This window comes from Ursus arctos, unplaced genomic scaffold (assembly GCF_023065955.2).
Source record: "Ursus arctos isolate Adak ecotype North America unplaced genomic scaffold, UrsArc2.0 scaffold_3, whole genome shotgun sequence".
Taxonomy (NCBI): domain Eukaryota; kingdom Metazoa; phylum Chordata; class Mammalia; order Carnivora; family Ursidae; genus Ursus; species Ursus arctos.
Window position 1 is genome coordinate 19,553,805 of NW_026622985.1, and position 19,364 is coordinate 19,573,168.

Consider the following 19,364-nt stretch of genomic DNA (forward strand, 5'->3'; position numbering starts at 1 on the left):
GAAATAGATTCTGAGATGATTCTTCTTTAAGTCCTATTTACACGAATTTGCCACCCAAGCACTTGACGTGCTAAAATATATTTTATAGTTTTGAGCTGCCTAAGGAAAAAAAAAAAAAAACACGGTAAAACCAATTTCACTCCCTAAAGGAAATTTATTTATTAGTAACAGTGATAGTAGTTAACATTGCTTTCAGCTACACTTTATGCCAGGCATTTTAATAAGTGCTGTTTATGTCATCTTACCGAATTCTAACAAAAACCCTGTGCCATAGCATATACTGTTATCGTCTTACTTACATTTGAGGAAACTGAGACACAGAGAGGCTTAGTAACTCTCCCAAGGGCACACAGCAAGGAGTTGCTGAAGCTAGGCTTTGGACTCTGGCAGGTCAGTCTCTAAAATTCAAACCTAAACTCTTCCTTGACCACTTGGCTACAAGGGGCTCTCTGTGCTCTTAACATTGCTTTTTATAAGAAACGTAATTTTATACATGCAGAGTAAAAATCAGTGTCTGAAAGGGTAAATCCAAGACTGCCAAAAGAGAACTTCACAAGAGAAATATTTTCTGACCACAGTCACCCTTGGCTATTGCTATAAGCAAAAACAAAAAGGGAGCTGAGATTAAGAAAAAAATTGAAGAAAATGTTATAAGCTTCAAAATCTTTGTTTAGAGTTTTTCCTAGAGGCAACTTCAAAAGGATGCTTCCCAGAGTTTCAGCGCTCTGCCCTTCATCTGGCGCGTGACCAAAGACAAACATATGTCGTTGCAGGCCTTCTGTGGCGAGCCCTGCCACTCATAGTTTCAGGGGTGTTTTTTTTTAAATCTGGGATTAACTCTCCTTATTGGTCCTCTGATAGAAGGACAACAAAGGAGCAAATTTTATGGTGGACAAAATCTATTTTTCAGTTTGCCCACATCCTCTTGGTGGCAAGAACCATGGAAATGTGTGGTTCCCAGTGTCTCTCTATGCATGAATAAAAAATTATACAGGTGGAATAATGTTTTTGATGACGGTAGCAATGGCCACATTTCAGACAGACAATTGTGGGATACGGATTTCCATCTGGTTCTGTTCCCCTAACACCTGTGGAAATGCTTCCTTAGCCCATGCTCTGAATGGACCTTCTAACATGTGACGATTTCAACAAAGCCTCTCTCTCCTATGTATTTCTTTTCTTGGAAGCCGCGCAAGGAACCTGTGTGTCTAATGTCCCTAATCACAGTGAGATGTTCGATAGGTTTGAGGGGAAGCTCAGCCCTCTGTGGTACAAGATAACTGGGGGCCAGGTTGGAACCGGCTGTGGAACGCTTAATGATGGCAAATCTCTCTACTTCAATGGCCCTGGGAAAAGGGAAGCAAGGACTGTCCCTCTGGACACCAGGAATATCAGGTAAAGAGTTTATTGGTACATTTCTTGAACATAGTATTTACCGTGCCTTGTGGTCTAACCCAAAACTCTGTGCTGTTTCTGAGGATTTACATAATAAGCTTTCTCTATATAGATTTTGATATGTAAAAATGAAGCATAACTTTAACTCCATAATAAAAGAGTTTCTGCAAAATTCATACCGCAATTCGTTAATCACCGATCAGACACCAAAGTCTGTGTGTCTAAAAGTGTGTCAGCTCAGTTTTCTAAAGTTCTGTGTTACTACGAAGAGTGTTTGGTATTATGTTTACATATGCCAGGTGAAACGAAGATTTTTTTTTTTCAACTTCAAATTCTGTGTCCGAAAATGATGCGTTCCATTGATTGAAATTTATTTGTATTCACTTATTAAAAACTGCTCCAGAAATTTAAAATACCTACACTGACACCTGCTGGTAAAATAAATAACTGCTTGGTTTTAAGGTCAAATGAAGTAGTAGCACGCCTAAAATAAAACTGTGCTTTTCGTATTATTATCAGTTAAATTATTTGAAAATCGGAAGAAAGGAAACTGAAGAACTATTTGGAACCTCTAGACCTTGTCCTCAGTAAAATCTGGGGTTCTGTGTCACGTTTTTTTCTGCCTTCGATCTCTTTCCACTTCCTTCTGACTTCTTTTCACGGAGGCTCACCTGTCACATAGGCCCTCTCTGTTGGTTTACTGTGGACTGAGGCCTAATTTACATCACAGTGAGTGTCAGCTGTGAAGAATTAAACGGTCTGAGTCTAAATCAGTAATACAGGTAATGATGTGGCCCTAAACTAATGTAGCATTTAGCTTCTTGTTAGATTTCTCCTCATCCTGAATTTCCAAGAATAGTATTATCTTGATTTAAGGAATCTGCATTTCAGTGATTTCACTAAATTACATCAGACTGTCACGTTGAAGTAGAGGTCAGCTGTTTCCTTCTTAATCATTATTACAGTATAAAATTAATGGTTATTAAGTAACCTTTTAAAATGGTTAGAGAATTAGCTTGCTATATAATCTATGTAGTTTCTGCTTCTCATATGCCCTCTGTGTTTAAAAGTAATATTTCAGAATTAACAGAAGCTTTTTTTTTTTTAATGTGTCAAAACGCAAAAGGCTAAATCTCTTCAAACTTACCTATTTGTAAGTAAACTGAAGTTTGGTGTGTTTTTTTCCCTACAGACTCGTTCAGTTTTATATACAAATTGGAAGCAAAACTTCAGGGATTACCTGCATCAAACCAAGAGCTAGAAATGAAGGTAAGTTGCTGTATTTCCTTAGAAATTGTAGTTACTGTGGGCAAATTAGTCCTTTTTCTTTCCAAAGTTTGGTCAGGATTTTGCAAACTGAGACACTACCCTGAATCATTTATTCTCTTCTCTTCTCTTCTCCATCATTAGCTGGCTAGCTGCATAGAGCCATGATCTTTTAGGTTCCTCATCTAGATCCTTAAGTCTGAAAAGCTTATAGATCATGTCAGAGTATATTTTTTTTGATCAGAGTATATTAGCTTGTGATCACAGTATATTCGTTTTAAGGAATGCTGTTCCTTTATAACTTTCAATAGGGAGAAAAAATAGCAGAGTCTTTAACACTTAGTGTGGGTCTAGAAGCTTATTCGCAAGCTTTACTTGCATTACTGAATGCAGATCAGACGCTACTTCTTGCCCATAAACGTTCTGGGGTACTAGCATCCCTTGGTAGAAGGAACAGTTCCTGGCAATGATAAACCTTAATCTCTACTAAGCACCTGTTATATGCAAGGCACTGTTCCAAGTGTTTTGTCTGTTAATTCATTTAATCTTCATCATACCTCTTTGCCACAGGTATTATTAGTCCTCTTTCACAGATGCAGAAACTGAGGCACAGGTATGTCAAGGAACTTACCCGAGATCATGCAGTCAGTAAGTGGATGAGCAGGGATTCAAGCCACTGATGCTGGGTCCAGAATGGATGCCTTAACCACGCGCATCCTGCTTCTCTCCTTGCCCAGATCTCTGCTTTCTCTAGGTTTCCATACCATCTTCTGCCTCAGTGATTCAGTTCTGAAAGAAATGCAAAAGGCTTGTAGCATATGAGTGGCCTCCAGGAGCTCTGCAGATAGGGTGGGATGCCCTGGGGAACCCCGAATGTGAGTTTTCCTAGCACAAAACCCATGGGCTTCTCAGATGGGTCCTCCTCTAATCCTTGAGCTCGTGAATGGCACGTGACGAGTTGTGTAGCTTCTGCATTTGTTGTTACCTCAGGCATGACCATGTATGTCATGTTGGCTTAAACCATAGCTGTTAGTCAGTAGAGCTACCGATAGCCCCAATGACCAATCCTAAATGTCCTTAGCCATATTGTCATTGACTGAAAGCTTTCATGATTTTTTCTGAATATCTCAGTGCCTTTAGTCTAGTAATCATCCAGATCATCCATTCACCAAAACAGCGGTCTAGAAACTTTTACGTAAGACCATTTTGTGTTCCCTAATGTCTTCAACAAATGTCTATTCAAGAGTCTGCTCTAAGCCACACATGTTCTAGGCTGTGGATACCATGTCCCCAAATGTCTGACACATGAGTCATGATGAGCTAGGTTATGCTGCTATCACGAACAGCTCTCTCAATCTCAGCAGGTTAAGCCAGAAAAGATGTGTCCTTTGTGCTACATTTTCATCGAGGCTCATCTGAGGTCCTCCTTCCAGCACCCAGGAGAGTGAAGCAGCTGCTGGGTAGATTCTGGATGTTGCCTACCACGTGGCAGAGGGAAAGAGAGAGTGTGGTGAAGGGGACAAGAAGTCCAAACCACCGCAGGCCAGAAGGGGAAGAAGAACCAGAGTGGCCCTCGTAGCACAGCAGACAAAATCCCTGCCCCAAAGGGCACTTCCCTTCTAGGGAGAGGAGAACACACAAATAAGCAAGATGTCAGTTTGACCAGCTAGACGGAAATAAATAAGCTGATGAGATGGACAGCTGTTGACTGAGAGATTTGATTTAGATAAAGTGGTCTGGGAGGGGGGCTCACTGAGGAAGTAACATTTAAATTGAAATCTAAAGGATGGAAAGGAGCCAGCAACATGATGAGCTCTGGGAGAGTTTTCCAGTCAGAAGCAGCAGCAGAGGCCACGAAGTGGAAAAGAATTGTGATGTTGGAGAACAGAAGGAAGGCTAGCGTGGCTTGGAACTCATCGAGAATGAGGGGCAGGAGCCCAGGCTTATGTGGCCTTGCTAGCCATGGTAGGGAGATGGGGTCTGAGTCCACAGGTCATGGACACCAGCTGAAGGCTTTGAGCACAGGCGGCGACATACTCTGACTTCAATTTTTACAAGATAGCCCTACAGAAATAATACAGAGTTCAAAACACATAAGAGGCGGGAACTTTGAGGTGTACAGGAGAAGACGGGTTCTGTCCTGAAGATCTGATTTTTGGATTGGAGAGGTAGAGCATTTTAACATTTCCTTTAACCTTGGTGATAAAATTACTATACAATACTTGCTGGTTGGAGCAGTGTAGCAATTGTGTACATGACTCTTCTGGAAATTACAGATCCCAGGGTATGAGCTCTAAAAAAAAACCTGAGCAGAGTAGACTGAGAAGCATCTACCTGTCATAGAGATGACGTTCTGCTCGACACCTCACCTCTGACTACAAATGCTGTTGCCTGCTCTGCCGGGCAAATTCCCTGAGGACCCGTTGAGGAACAAGCAACTTTTTCTCAACTACTCTAGAGCCGTTTTCTTGAACTCCTTGCTAGCCATGTAATTCACATTCCCACAGGCATTTCTCAGCCTTTTATTGAAAACTGGTTGTTAAAATGTAAATCTGCCTAAATCCTTGAACCGATCTCTTCCAGTTGATGAAAGTACAGATTTTTTACTTACTCAAGCTGAAGCATTAATTTACATATTTGGAATTAAAATCAAAATTGGGCGATTTTCAATAAGACTGGGCAGAATGCAGATGGGGCTGTAATTTAAAAAGAGAAATGTACATGCCCGAAACCCTCAGGAGATGAGCTAAAACGGCTTGGTTTTTTTTCAGATGTGCAGTGTGTCAGATGACACAGCTAATGGGGCTCAGCAATTTGTATAAAATATAGATACTGCTGTTTCCCTTTCTTGCATTCCTCCATTGTTTCATACTTCTGGGCGGCCCTCTTATTGCCCTTCGGGATTGGGCCCTAGTCTCTGCAGACCTGGTTGTGTCACTCCTAAAAAAGCTACTGAGGAGATGGGCTGCAAGCAGAAACCAAATGGAATATGGACCCCTGGAATCATGCTTCTCGTGTACATCTGAATCCTCTAGGAAGCTTTAAAAGGCAGATTCTGAATCAGCAGGACTGGGGCAGTATGCTGCATAGCAAATTACTCCAAAACTGAGTGGCTTAGCCCCACGAACATCAGTTACCTTCTAGTTTCTATGAGTCAGGAATTCAGGAGCAGCTTAGCTGGGTGGTTCTGGCGTAGGATCTTTCATAAGGTTGCAGACAAGATAAAAGCCAGGAGAGGGGCAGTCACCTAAAGACCCAAGCAGGGCTGGAGGATCCATTTCCAAGATGCTCACTTACATGGCTGTTCGCAGGAGGCCTCTGTTTCTCACTGGGTGGACCTTTCTAGAGACTGCTTGAGCGTTGTCCCTACTCCCTGTCAGCTGGCTCTCCTCAGAGCAAGAGATCCGTGAGAGAAAACAAGGAAGAAAGTGCAAAGCCTTTTATGGCCTAGTCTCAAAAGTCACACACTGTCATTCCTACCATATTCTATATATTGCATGCAAGTTACTAAATCCAGCAGCACTCAAAAAGAAAAAAAAAAAAAGAAGAAGAAGGGGGGTGGGATTAAACTCCACTTTTTGAAGGGAGGAGTGTCAAAGAATTTGTGGGCATGTTTTAAAACCACTTCAGGTAGGGCCTGTTCCCAGGTGATGCAGGTGCTGGTCCTTGGACCATACTGAGTAGAAGGTACTAGAAAGGACTAACAGGTGAGATTTTATTCTCATGATGCTTCCTTTCTGGTACCATAATCTACCTTCTGAATAGGTCACCCCCGAGATAGATAATCATCTAAATTATTCTCTATCTTATTAAATATAAACCATATCAACACAAATTAATAGCCACAAGAAAAACTGAATTTTGAAATGTCTGCTCTCTCAACCACCAAAATTAAAAGCCATTGGACATATTTTGAGCACACATCAAATGTTGGCGACTGGAGTTTTGCCGGAAGTTCCTCAACTTAACTAGAATAAAGACTAGAAACAGACTATCTTCCATTTTCTTCATGAACCTTACTGTGACTCTCTTCTTCCAACACATGGGTCTATACCCACCCACTGAAGCTTTAACTGCCAATCTCTACACCTGTATCCATCATGCTTTCTCCCCAAAGAGTTTCTATTCTTTGAGCTATCTTTATCCTCTCATTATAAATGATGGTTTCTTCTATTTTAAATATGGTAAGATTAATTCTCCCAAGAGTTCTAATTTTTTGCGTATTAGTCATTGTTGTTCCTGGCCTCCTCCCTTGTCAGATGCAGTGACAATAATTCCATGTGCTAACAATTAGCCTTAAAAGGATTTCTTTGGGTTCTGTATTTTATCCTAATAGCTCCTGAAACTTAATTTTAGTAAACTCTTTGTTGCCCAGCATGATAAAGGGATTGAGATATTCCCATCAGTCAATAATAGGGAAATTAAAAAGTTGTCATATGTACCATGAATGATTCAAAATTTTCCAAAAAGCTTAAGATATAATAAAATTAGTATAACAAATACAACTTTCCTGAACGTAATTTCTGTGAATACTCAGAAAGTACTTCAGTATTCCCAGTCATAATTTTGAGTATGCGGTGCCAGCCTTAGGAACAGTTATGGAATAGGCAGTTACTTAGATGCCAAGAAAGCCCTCTGTGCCTCCCATCAATAACAACAGAGATAGATAGATAGATAGATAGATAGATAGATAGATCGTTCGATCGAGATCCTGTTGATTCCCATCATTAGCAATTTTTTTTTCATTCAACCTTACCCTTTCCCTGACCTCTTTTGAAATAAAAAAAAAAGTTTCGGGGCACCTGGATGGCTCAGTCAGTTAAGCGTCCAACTCTTGATCTCAGCTCAAGTCTTGCTCTCAGGGTCAAGAGGTCAAGCCCCAGGGCATGGAGCCTACTTAAAAAATATTAATAATTAAAATAAAAAAGTTTTCAGGAGAGGTAGCAGGAGCAAGTGCATATGGTCCCGTAACTTGAATGTGCAGGTCACTAAATCATGCCACGCAGTAACAGGTGAAGGGACGTTGGGTAGATGGAGTGGGTAGAGAGGGAAAGGTTGACACAGCAAGGAGAGTAGAGCTAATATTGAAGGGAAGTGAGTTTTCTGCTTTGCCATTTATAATTTGACCTCATTCCAGCTTCAGTAACCAAAGCCTGATAAAGTATGAAGGGCCAGTGAAAAGATCCTTCTGCATAATAGAATTTTCAGATTGGTCCCTGCTTACTGTCTGGTGCTTTGGCAGAAAAGAGCCTTACTTGATTTTGTGCTGGGGAAATTGAGATATATCTTCTGAGTATATAATAATGAGATGAGACTTGGTAATGTTCAGGACAGAATCTAAAATTCAAATACATGATCTGCAGTGGATTTTTATGTCCTCCTTACCAACCCACTCATCACTCATACAAAGCTGAGTAGTCTTTAAAAGAGCTTATGTTTTTTTCTTCTTCTTCTTCGTCTTCCATTTCCTGGGAGTTGGTGTGCTAGAAACTGTCAAGGAACTGATGAGCCTTTAGGTCTACTAATTCATTCCTCGGAAGTTAGATGAATGTGCCCTCGTTCTATGAGATGCAATTTGAAGTCTCTGCTGCAGTCTTGCCATTTGAAAAATACTGTTCCTTGCCTTTTTTTTTTTTTTTTTTTTTTTGCCTGTAGGAAAACTGTCCAAGTAACTGATTTATGTCTTTTTAACAGGGCTTGTTGTTCAGTATTCAAATGACAACGGGATACTCTGGCATTTGCTCCGAGAGTTGGACTTCATGTCATTTCTGGAGCCACAGATCATTTCCATTGACCTGCCACGGGAGGCGAAGACCCCCGCCACAGCTTTTCGATGGTGGCAAGCCCAACACGGCAAGTTACTGCTCACTCCACCCTTCCTGGTGGCGTTGAGAGCATACGGTTAAAGCCGCATTGCACCGTATGCTTCTTAATTTGCTGTCAGTCTCCTAGACAATTTGATTTAAAAGCATAGTCATAAAGGTATTCATATGGCTATATAACGAACTTTCTTTAACTGCCTTTATTCATCGGATTTCAGGGAAACATTCAGCCCAGTGGGCCTTGGATGATGTCCTTATAGGAATGAATGACAGCTCTCAAACTGGGTTTCAAGACAAATTTGATGGCTCCATAGATTTGCAAGCCAGCTGGTACCGAATACAAGGAGGTCAAGTCGGAACTGACTGTCTCTCTATGGATACTGCTCTGATATTCACTGAAAGCATAGGTATATATTTTCCCCAGATAAAGGGAGAATATTTAGTTAACTAGAGAACTAAATTAACTAAAACCCAAGAGGAGACTCTCTAACGCAAAGCTGTGCGCATGCTTGCCTGGGCTGAGAGAGACTCTGGAAAGAAAGGAGTTGGGTTGACCTCTAAGATGACATGGTGCGCCCAGCGGCAGCTTGCCTTAGAACCGTCCTTCATGCGCGCTCTAACTAAGGTTTCCCAAAAGCCGAGCAATAAAATCTCTCTCGGAAGGCATTCCCGTGTCTCGTAATTTGCAGAATTGCAGATAGAAGACTCTCCAAGATGGTCACGCTTTTCAAATTAGCAGTTTTCCGTGGGTCCAAGCCTCTGTTCACCAAATAAAAGCAGTTATTGTGGGATGAAAAGTCACTTCAGATAAGACAGGATTCTTGTTTGCTCCTGACCATGTTCATTACAAGCACAAATGCCAAATAAGCAAAGAGAGGATCATTATATGCTACCATTCAACTTCTCCCTTTTTTGTAGGAAAACCTCGTTATGCAGAGACCTGGGACTTTCACGTGTCGGCATCGACCTTCTTGCAGTTTGAAATGAGCATGGGCTGCAGCAAGCCCTTCAGTGACACCCATGGCGTCCAGCTCCAGTATTCTCTAAACAACGGCAGGGACTGGCATCTGGTCACCGAGGAGTGTGTGCCTCCCACCATTGGCTGCCTGCACTACACAGAAAGTTCTGTTTACACCTCAGAAAGATTCCAGAATTGGAAACGGATCACTGTCTACCTTCCACTCTCCACCATGTGAGAATTGTCATGTGGCTTCATATCAGAATGTTAGGTTCCTGTCACCTCATTTGAAAATAATTGTGATTCCACTTGGCAATTCTAAGACTCTCTCAAGATAATTTTGCAAGGAGTCTGCGGGGGTGGGGCGAGTATAAGGTGCTTGGGGTTGCAATTTTTTAATGTGTTAGTGAGTTCCAGAAGTTTTACGGGTATGAACTTTTCTGTTCTTTGGCAGTAGGAAGCCTCCCCACCAGAGCCCATTGTAAAAATTAGTTCTGTTGTAAACATAAGTATCTGCTCAATAACCAGAGTGATCTTTGTTCACATGAAGCAGTATGTGAAATCATCACATGCAGAAGAATAGTAAACTTAGTTTCTTTTCTTTTTTTTTTCTTTGTTCACAGTACCATAGTAAGAGTAAAAAGGTGGTTCTTTCAAAACATTCATATTGTTTTTACATCTTTCTTCCCCCCCCCCCCCGCGGGATTTCAGATCACATTCAAGAGCTGTATTAGGGCTTACAGCCCCAGGTCTGTGGTTTAGGCATTGGGTATCCCAATCCCGAAGATTGGGGATCTTTCTAGAAACTGGTGCGTCCCGGGGTGGCTGGTTACAGATCGTGCCGTCCTGGGACCTCTCCCCTCCAATCCCTGCCTCGCACTGCCACTACTCCGTTCTGAATTACAGGCGAGTTGGCCTCTGCAGGCTGCGGTTACCAGGCTCCTGCATCTGCTGGCCTCCTGGTAGATTTAGTGGCAGAACCCGGCAAGATCACCAGAGTGGAAACAGAGATTAAACAGGGTATCCCTCCCCTTCTCTTTCTGTCTCTGTTGCATCTTGGCCAATTTCAGTGGCTCCCACTCCCCGGAGACGGCCCCCCATGGGACCCTGGCCCCTGGGCACCACAACAGTGTCTCCCCCCTGTGTCCCTCCAGCTTCGGACTTGTACCGGCTTCCCAACTTTGCTAAGCTCTGGTCTCCTCACCACCTCTTTTGGCTTCTCACCTCTGGCACTAACTGTCCCTCCAGCTCCTTGTGTTAAACACTCTCTAGATGAAATACTCACAGTGGTTTCCATCTTGCTGATTCGATTCTGATTCAGAGATGTACAACCGAGTGGCAGAAGAAAAAATGCAGGAAACCAAAGCATTTTTGTGTTGAACCTAAAACGGTTTCCTGTGGACCCCCAGAGCTTTAAATGGTGCTTACTGGTAGCTCATTTATTCACCTTATTTTTATTCAACAAACGTTTATTGAATATCTACTGTGTTTTAGAACTCTAATACAAATGAATAAGATCTTATGTAGGATAGTGGACATCTCAGCAGCTATTTATGATATAAAATGGTGACTTTGATAATAATACTCAGGGATGTTAGTGAAACGCGGGGTTGGGGGGGGGGAAGTACTACCTAACTGAGTTTAGGGGGATCTGAGGGAGCTTCCTGGAGGGGTGCATCTCTGAACTGAGAAAGCAAGTAGAGCCTGGGGCTTGTGGGAAGGCATTCTGCGACTTGGCCTTGACATTCCATTCCTAGGGGGAATCATTGGAAGGGTGTTGAGTGGTGACAGTGATTAGATTTCCATTTTAAAGCCACCACACCAGCAGCTGTGTTGCACTGAGGGAGAACTTGTGCCAGGAAGCAATAGCACTTGAAATGTTACTGTTGAAATTCTACGTTAAGGAGACTGGGTTCCACATTCCAAGTAAGTGACTCCCCAACTTCTGTTGTGCGGTCTGTTCCTAAGTGAGGGACTGCTACTGCGGTTTGGCCCAGGCTGCACGTGTTTCTGGATCAGGTGATCTTCTGACAGTGCATTCCAAATAGCAGACTGCCAATAGAATAGAGAATGTGGGGGTGCATCACGCTGTTCTGGCCCTCACCTTTCGGGAGCCAGAACCTCAGACACCAACACGGAGGCAGAACTTCCGTTTCCTGTCTCAGAAACCATTTAGGGACAGTAGCGCAGGGACCTCATGGCCAGAACTTTGTGAGATTCCAGCTTTTCCTCGTGTTTCTCATCCGTTGCACCTCTTCCCTCGACCTGAATGGCAAGAAAAGCCTGAAAGCAAAACCACAAATTCAGCACATAGTTCAAACACACAATAAATCAATAGTTCGAGATCACTTTCCCATCCCAGGCGTGTTAGGAGACTCTTGTATGAAAGAAAGGGTGAAATATTTACAAAGCATGTTTTCTACTCTCTTGCTGGTGGGTTCGGCAGGAAAGAGCATCCAACACTTGGAGTGAGACTAAGTGTCTCCAACAAGAGGGAACTAGAACTTAGAGGAGGGCTCTTCAGAGCGAAAAGGGAGTTAAAAGAAATGTTCTGCTTTCAAGGGTGCTTGTCGAATCAAGTGTGTTTTCTTTGGTTAGATCTCCCAGGACCCGGTTCAGATGGATTCAGTCCAACTACACCGCGGGGGCTGACGCATGGGCTATTGATAATGTTGTGCTGGCCTCGGGGTGCCCCTGGCTGTGCTCGGGAAGAGGGATTTGCGATGCCGGACGCTGTGTGTAAGTCAATAAAACTGGCAGCTTCTTTCTTTATGATGCAAAAACAAAAATGGCTTTCAAACACACAACAAATAATGCCTTTCCTCCACTCCTTTTCTTGTCTTAGGTGTGACCGGGGCTTTGGTGGAGCCTACTGTGTGCCCATCGTTCCTCTGCCCTCAATTCTTAAGGATGATTTCAACGGGAACCTACATCCCGACCTTTGGCCTGAAGTGTATGGTGCCGAGAGGGGGAATCTGAATGGGGAAACCATCAAATCTGGAACATCGCTTATTTTTAAAGGGGTCAGATAAGATTCTACTTCTCTCCTCTGCTACTGGGATTCCTTCCTTCCCTCACTGCTCCACACAAATGCGTTTCTGAACCTGCTCAGGTGGTGCATTATTTTATACACAGCTGTTGTCTTCTAGCCCAGACCGTGTTTCCTTCTCTGTTCAGCATAATCATTCTTGAGGATCACTTAGGCATAAAATCTTTCCTCTGCTTTGGTGATCAGACCTTCGTTACTTTCTGCTGCAAATACACACACACACACACACACACACAGACGCACACATAAATTATGTGTATGAAATATCTAGAACCTTGGCTTCTAGAATGTAGCATTTTATGTGTTATTAAATATATAACTTACAGAACTGAAAAAAAATGATTTTATAAAAGGTCTTTGCTTTTTCCTTTCCTTTTTCCTCCTGCCAATAGAACCCTTTGGTGACTTTAAGAAAACCAAACATTTGAGTCAAGTGAAATAGTATTCTCAAACATTTTTAGTCTATTTTTGTATTTCAACCTAGATGTCTGGTGACAGAGATATTAAGCGATTGCGTGAAGTGCTGTACTGGTTGACACATCTTCCTGTGTGAAAACGTGCTATAGCCTGTCTCTCCCAGCATGGGGAAATCGGCTGATATAGGTGTGCAAATGAAATCTGTAACAACAATCCACATGAGTGCCTGTACAGCCTTCATGATTGACACTTAATGCTTAGAAAATTAGACATCCTGAACTTTTTTTGTTAAGATTTCATTTATTTATTTATTTATTTTTATCATTCATTTATTTATTTTTGTGAGAGAGAGAGAGTGCAGATGAGCTAGGGGGAGGGGCAGAAGAAGAAGCAGGCTCTCTGCTGAGCAAGGAACCCGACTCGGGACTCAATCCCAGGATTCCAAGATCATGACCTGAACCAAAAGCAGATGCTTAACCAACTGGGCCACCCAGGCGCCCAGTGGAGCTTTTTCAATTACAGCTGATAGATGCTGCCTATCATCCTTGTTCAAGTCCTGAATTTGTCTCAAGTTTGGATGAGAGAGAAAAAAACACTTAGGGGTCAGAGAGATTTACAAGTCCCTAAGAGCTCTGAGAGGCCGAAGAAATTGAGGTAGGACATTTCAGGATGGAAACTGCAGGTTTCCATGTGTGTGTTTTTTCAGTCTTGTCCGAGGCTTTAGCTCTGATTACCACTAGCTCAGTTCCGATCTGCTTGCAGCACTGACAAGACCAAAAAGCAGGAGCCCTATGACTTTTCATGATTTAAATATCTTTACTTGATAAATTTTTAAGCAGTGGAGTTAACCTGGTCCCTAGATCCTATGAAGGAGAAAGACACACAGTGTTTTCTATTTTCCCTTTAGCCATCCAAACGCAAGAGCAGCCAAGCATTATATGTATTAGACATATTATCTATCAGCTCTGCAAGATGTAGAGAAGGCTCAGAATGGGCCATTCAGTAGGGTGCAGTTTGACCTAGAAAGGCATTCTCTCATTAAAAAGGAAATGGTGGTCTCTCTTTAATGTTTATAGATTCAGGAGTACTATCAGCTATTCAAATAGCTTGTTGGATGCCAAAGAACTCCCGCACTTAGCACAAATGGATTAATGAACCTGGAAAAGATGAGAAAAGAAACCTATCCGTGTGAACTAGAATATGCACAGAAGCAGGGCTTGACGGTTCCACCACGTAATTAATATCAAGTGCTGAACAACAAGCAAATACTACAAGCATGAAAGATACTTTCATACACATGGTGCCTACATACTTGTTCCTACAAGATGCAGTGTGCAATGGTCCTTTTATGGTGGATTTGTGTTTGCCCATGGGAACAACTTTATACTTCAGTTCCATAATCACGGGGGAAGAGTCCTCATACTCCTTTAACTTGATGTTAGCAAGGGATCTTTATTACATGGACCTATCAACTACCCACCTCCAAGCTTATTCATTGCAAGTTGAAGAAGCCACCTTTCCTCATCACCTCAACCTCCACGTGGCACCAAGCTGTAAAACCATTCAAGGCTTTGTGCTTGTCAGGGGACGAGGGAGAGAGTGTCTCTCAACAGTAAGACATGAAGAACAGGCATTGACTAGGTGTCATGGACTGAGCAGGGCAGTGATTTATTAGGGTAAAAAACAAAAAACAAAACCGGAGACTGGAAATTTAAGGCTTTTACAGGGCAACCTTCAATCCTGGAAGTTTGAATCGATGCTTTTTGAAGTTCATGGACAGGTATACATGCCGTTACTTTTTCATGACAGTATTAAATCATTCTCAAACTCTGAATTTAGTGTTATCTGGATTTCTTCTCCCAAAGCTAAAAAATGATTTAATGAACGAAACACTGGTATTCTATGAAGGATGGAAGATAAGTTTCACAGTCTGACATACCTGGGCTCAAATTCTGCCATCAACACTTTTAAGCTGTGCAATCTTGAGCAAGTGACTGTCTCTGAGTTCCAGTCTCCTTCTGTGCATCATGAAGATAATATCTTGCCCTGGGGTGCCTGGGTGGCTCAGTCATCGAGCATCTGCCTTCGGCTCAGGGCGTGATCCCGGCATTCTGGGATCGAGTCCCGCATCAGGCTCCTCCGCTGGGAGCCTGCTTCTTCCTTTCCCACTCCCCCTGCTTGTGTTCCCTCTCTTGCTGGCTGTCTCTCTGTCAAATAAATAAAAAAAATCTTTAAAATAATAATAATAATAATATCTTGCCCTTATGAGTGTGATGTGTGTTAAAGGACAAAAGTGTCTGTTTTAGAACCTGGAATGTTATAGACATTCAATAATACGGTTGCTATTACAAAATTAGTTCTATTTAAAGTTTTTCAGTTAATGAGGATTTTGTGCTGGGTAATAAGAAAAAGCGGAAGAATTTGCTTTCTCTAACTAAAATTACATTTGGTGTTTGTTAGTTGATAAGTAAGAAATTCAGGGACACCTGGGTGGTGCAGTTGGTTGAGCGTCCGACTGTGGGTTTCAGCTCAGGTCATGATCTCAGGGTCCTAGGATCGAGCCCCACTTTGGGCTCCCTGCTCAGCATGGAGTCTGCTTCAGTTTCTCTCTCTCCGTCTGCCCCTCCTGCTTGTTCTGTCTCTCAAATAAATAAATAAATGTTTAAAAAGGAAGGAAGGAAGGTTGGAAGGAAGACACACACAGCGTCCACTCAGTATCACACAGTCCTATACCACGGAAGAGTCACTTCATTCAGAAGTCACAGCTAAGATGCTAAAAGGCTTATACGTACCTTAGGACACTTGCATAGTGAAATTCTATTTTACTGGTTGTCACTGCAGTCCCATGTACACACGGAGAAAACAAGCTATTGGGGCTGTCAATCCCAGGCAACCAGAAATAGTTAATTAGCAGAAAAAATTACCAAAGCTAATGTGATCACTTTCTTCCTTCTTTGGCTTCTCTGCATGAGCAGTTACAGCCGAGGCATGGGGACTCACTTAGTTATGCCTTATTTAACTTGACCAACTGGAGGGTGTTGTGTCAGCCTGAATGAGAGCCTCCCAGCGCTGTCAGAGCGCACAAAGGAGGAGTAAGTCCCTACGACTCCTTGGAACACTGAAAAAGTTACCTATTAGTTCCCAACTTCCAGCAGGAGCACTTGGCAGAGAATTTCCATCTGTTTCCTCATTACTCCTCTCATGGCGTGCTGGGGTCAAAGGAGGCTACTTTTTAAAAAGGCCTGCAGATAGGTAATGCTGTCGTTTTTGCACTGCTTTTTATAAAAGTCACAGCAAAGTGGGATGTCGAGTTGAGACAATGAACTTGGGTTATGCAGTCATAAGAAAAGAAAGCCTTTTTCAGCTGGACCCAGCATTGCTTCCGGGTCATTACATGTATGTATCTATTACTTAGCTAATGCAAGTTGGGTGTATAAAAGTCAAAGGAAAATAATTCTGATGAAATAAGGTTGTTTAACGTACATGTTTGTGTTTTCAGGAAGGACTGAGGATGCTTATTTCAAGAGATCTAGACTGTACGAATACTATGTATGTCCAGTTTTCACTTAGATTTATAGCAAAAGGTAAGTCGTTTCTATGGGTAGAATTCATTATTTCCCTCTAAGAGAACTCTCCCTTGCCTTACCCAATTCCTCCCCCACAAAGAAATGATGGATTTGAGGCCCATAAATTCTGTTACATGGGACAGCTGACATAAATTTGAGTAAATAAATGTTCATCAATGTGCTTCTATAAGTTCATCTTAATATAAAAGGAAGATAACTACTGATTTTGCAAAAATTTCGTATAGCTGTAGTAATCATACTAATTCTATGGCAGTTATATTTATCATCATGTCCCTGAGTCTGTTCGCCACCACTACTTCCTCGGTGTAAGAATTTTAAATTTTGAAACTTTAGCTTATGGACATTTTGGATTTTCTTTTACAGACGTGAACCCCCAAAAGACAGCTTCTTTGCCATTATGACCTTTCATATTAACTAAATCATTTCCTTGACAAATAATGCCCTTTGGATAGTAGATTTTTATTTGTATCCTGAGATTTAAATGTTTAACCATTTATAAAATTGTGATGCCCGTAGAAGCAAAATTCTCTGACATAATATTTCCTAAATGAAATACAGAAAGATATGTATTCATATCTGAGAAAGAGAGGGAGATACTGTTGTGCGAAAATCTGAGATCGGGTGTGCGTTTTGAGATACAGTCGTACAGAAAGCCCCACCTGACGCTGCTTGAAGCTGCTGCCTCCGAAGCATTTGGACTCAAGAGCCTCTATGGGAGGCTTATGCATCAATGCCAAAAGGAGAGCCCTAGAACATACCACTTCCCCACTTTTATCACAATATGTTTTATGCCGTGGTGTCTTCTGTCTAGGTACCCCGGAGAGGTCTCACTCTATTCTACTACAGTTCTCCATCAACGGGGGAATCACTTGGCACCTGATGGACGAATTTTACTTCCCTCAAACGACCAACATACTTTTCATTAATGTGCCCTTGCCGTATACTGCCCAGACCAACGCTACAAGGTTTAGACTCTGGCAACCTTATAATAATGGTAAGAACGCAGATGTTCTCCTATGATCCAGACTGACTGTGGCATTTTAACATGTTTGTTTCTAAGATGTAGAGGAGGTGTTTGTCAACTGAGTAGTTTCGTTGTCCATAACACACGTTGTACCTAGAGGCGTCTCAACGAGTATTTAACTTTATGTATCTTTATCGGCTCTTTGTGCTTGACTCGTAAGTTCTCTTGATGTAAGTATAGCTAAAGCCTCATAAATATAGCTAAAGCCTCTTACAGCGTTAAGGTTTTTAAAAAATAATTGAGCATTAGGGCACCTGGGGGGCTCAGTCCATTAAGCATCTGCCTTCAGCTCAGGTCATGATCCCAGGGTCCTGGAATCGAGTCCCGCATCGGGCTCCTTGCTCAGTGGGGAGCTAGCTTCCCCCTCTCGTCTTCCCCTCCCCCCTGCTAATGAGCACACTCTCTCAAATAAATAAATAAAATCTTTAAATAAATGATTTAATATTATCATTAGTCACTCATCAATTATGACTACATTCCTGCTAAATTCATTTAAGAATAAATAGTTCTTCTGGGGCGCCTGGGTGGCACAGCGGTTAAAGTGTCTGCCTTCGGCTCAGGGCGTGATCCCGGCGTTATGGGATCGAGCCCCACGTCAGGCTCCTCCACTATGAGCCTGCTTCTTCCTCTCCCACTCCCCCTGCTTGTGTTCCCTCTCTGGCTGGCTGTCTCTATCTCTGTCAAATAAATAAATAAAATCTTTAAAAAAAAAAAAAAAAGAATAAATAGTTCTTCTGAGTGTGGCATTTCATTATTGAGACAGAACAACATTCCAGCAAAATACCATGACAAAGTGACAGGGACTTACACCAAGCAGAAAGTGCCTTAGATAAAATATTCTTATCACACACACCCGCTTCAGTGGTAAGTTAAAGTGAATGTATAATTTAACAGCATTTTCAGACAAATTTGTAATGTTTTATTGCTTCCAATATTTCTATTAACTGCTGATTATAAAGGACCAGACTCTACCAAATCATGCATTTAATGGCCTGAGTAAGCATGGAGATATCCCATTAAGCAGATTCTTTGCAGAGGTAACAGAGAAATGAGTAAGAAAAATGTACTGCTATCTCTAAAATTTAACCTGAATTTTTACTTTATAACTAGTAAGCCAAAAATTTTTTTAACTTATTATGAACAGAAAAAATAATCTTTTATAATCACCAAATAAATGTAAATAAATACAACCAAGTTTCACAATCCAGAGGATTATTGTCTTCATGTTATGGATGGAATGCTTACCTGATTTTTCTTTATTGTTTTCACCAGCTGCTTCCAAAACAAGAAAAGAGAAGAAAGCTACTAGAATTAGAACAGTGATAGGATTAGAGAGAGAGAGACACACGTGACTTCATTTAAATCATCAGGTTATTTCTACAGGCTCCTGTTTACAGATTATATATATATATATATATTTATAATATATATAGATAGTCTGTAAGAATTGTAATCAAAGTAGAAATCAATGAAGAAGCAACCTTGGGGAATCTTGATGTGTCTGCTTGGCATGGTCTTATCTCCTTGTTTTCTTGAGTCCAGACCACGTTTTGCCAAGGCAGCCTGGGTTTGCCCTCCTCTCTACTCTGTAGGTCTCTTCCTTCGACACCCAGCCTGTGTTGCTGAATCAAATTCTATGACAGCCTATGGAGTGATTTTACTAGTTTTCTGGATAGTTCCACGTATCTTCAAATAAACATAAAAGTTCTGAAAAACATTTAAAAAATGTATATAACACTGAGTATATTCTTCTGTGTAGTTTTAACAATTAAATAAAATTATGCATCAGGCCAGTGTTTTCATGACCGCAGTCCTTTGGCCTGACCATAGCATGATGCCTCGTCAT

General features: G+C 41.7%; 1 protein-coding gene across 1 annotated transcript in view; it reads left to right on the plus strand.

Moving 5' to 3' along the window:
* RELN (reelin) overlaps positions 1-19,364 on the plus strand; it is a 476,703-nt gene that overhangs the window by 382,083 nt on the left and 75,256 nt on the right. Inside the window, exons 30-38 of the mRNA XM_026503988.4 lie at positions 1,188-1,395; positions 2,588-2,664; positions 8,356-8,514; positions 8,702-8,890; positions 9,402-9,675; positions 12,040-12,180; positions 12,287-12,464; positions 16,407-16,491; positions 17,306-17,488. Coding sequence (XP_026359773.3) covers positions 1,188-1,395; positions 2,588-2,664; positions 8,356-8,514; positions 8,702-8,890; positions 9,402-9,675; positions 12,040-12,180; positions 12,287-12,464; positions 16,407-16,491; positions 17,306-17,488 — 1,494 coding nt within the window. The remainder of the gene's footprint in view (positions 1-1,187; positions 1,396-2,587; positions 2,665-8,355; positions 8,515-8,701; positions 8,891-9,401; positions 9,676-12,039; positions 12,181-12,286; positions 12,465-16,406; positions 16,492-17,305; positions 17,489-19,364) is intronic.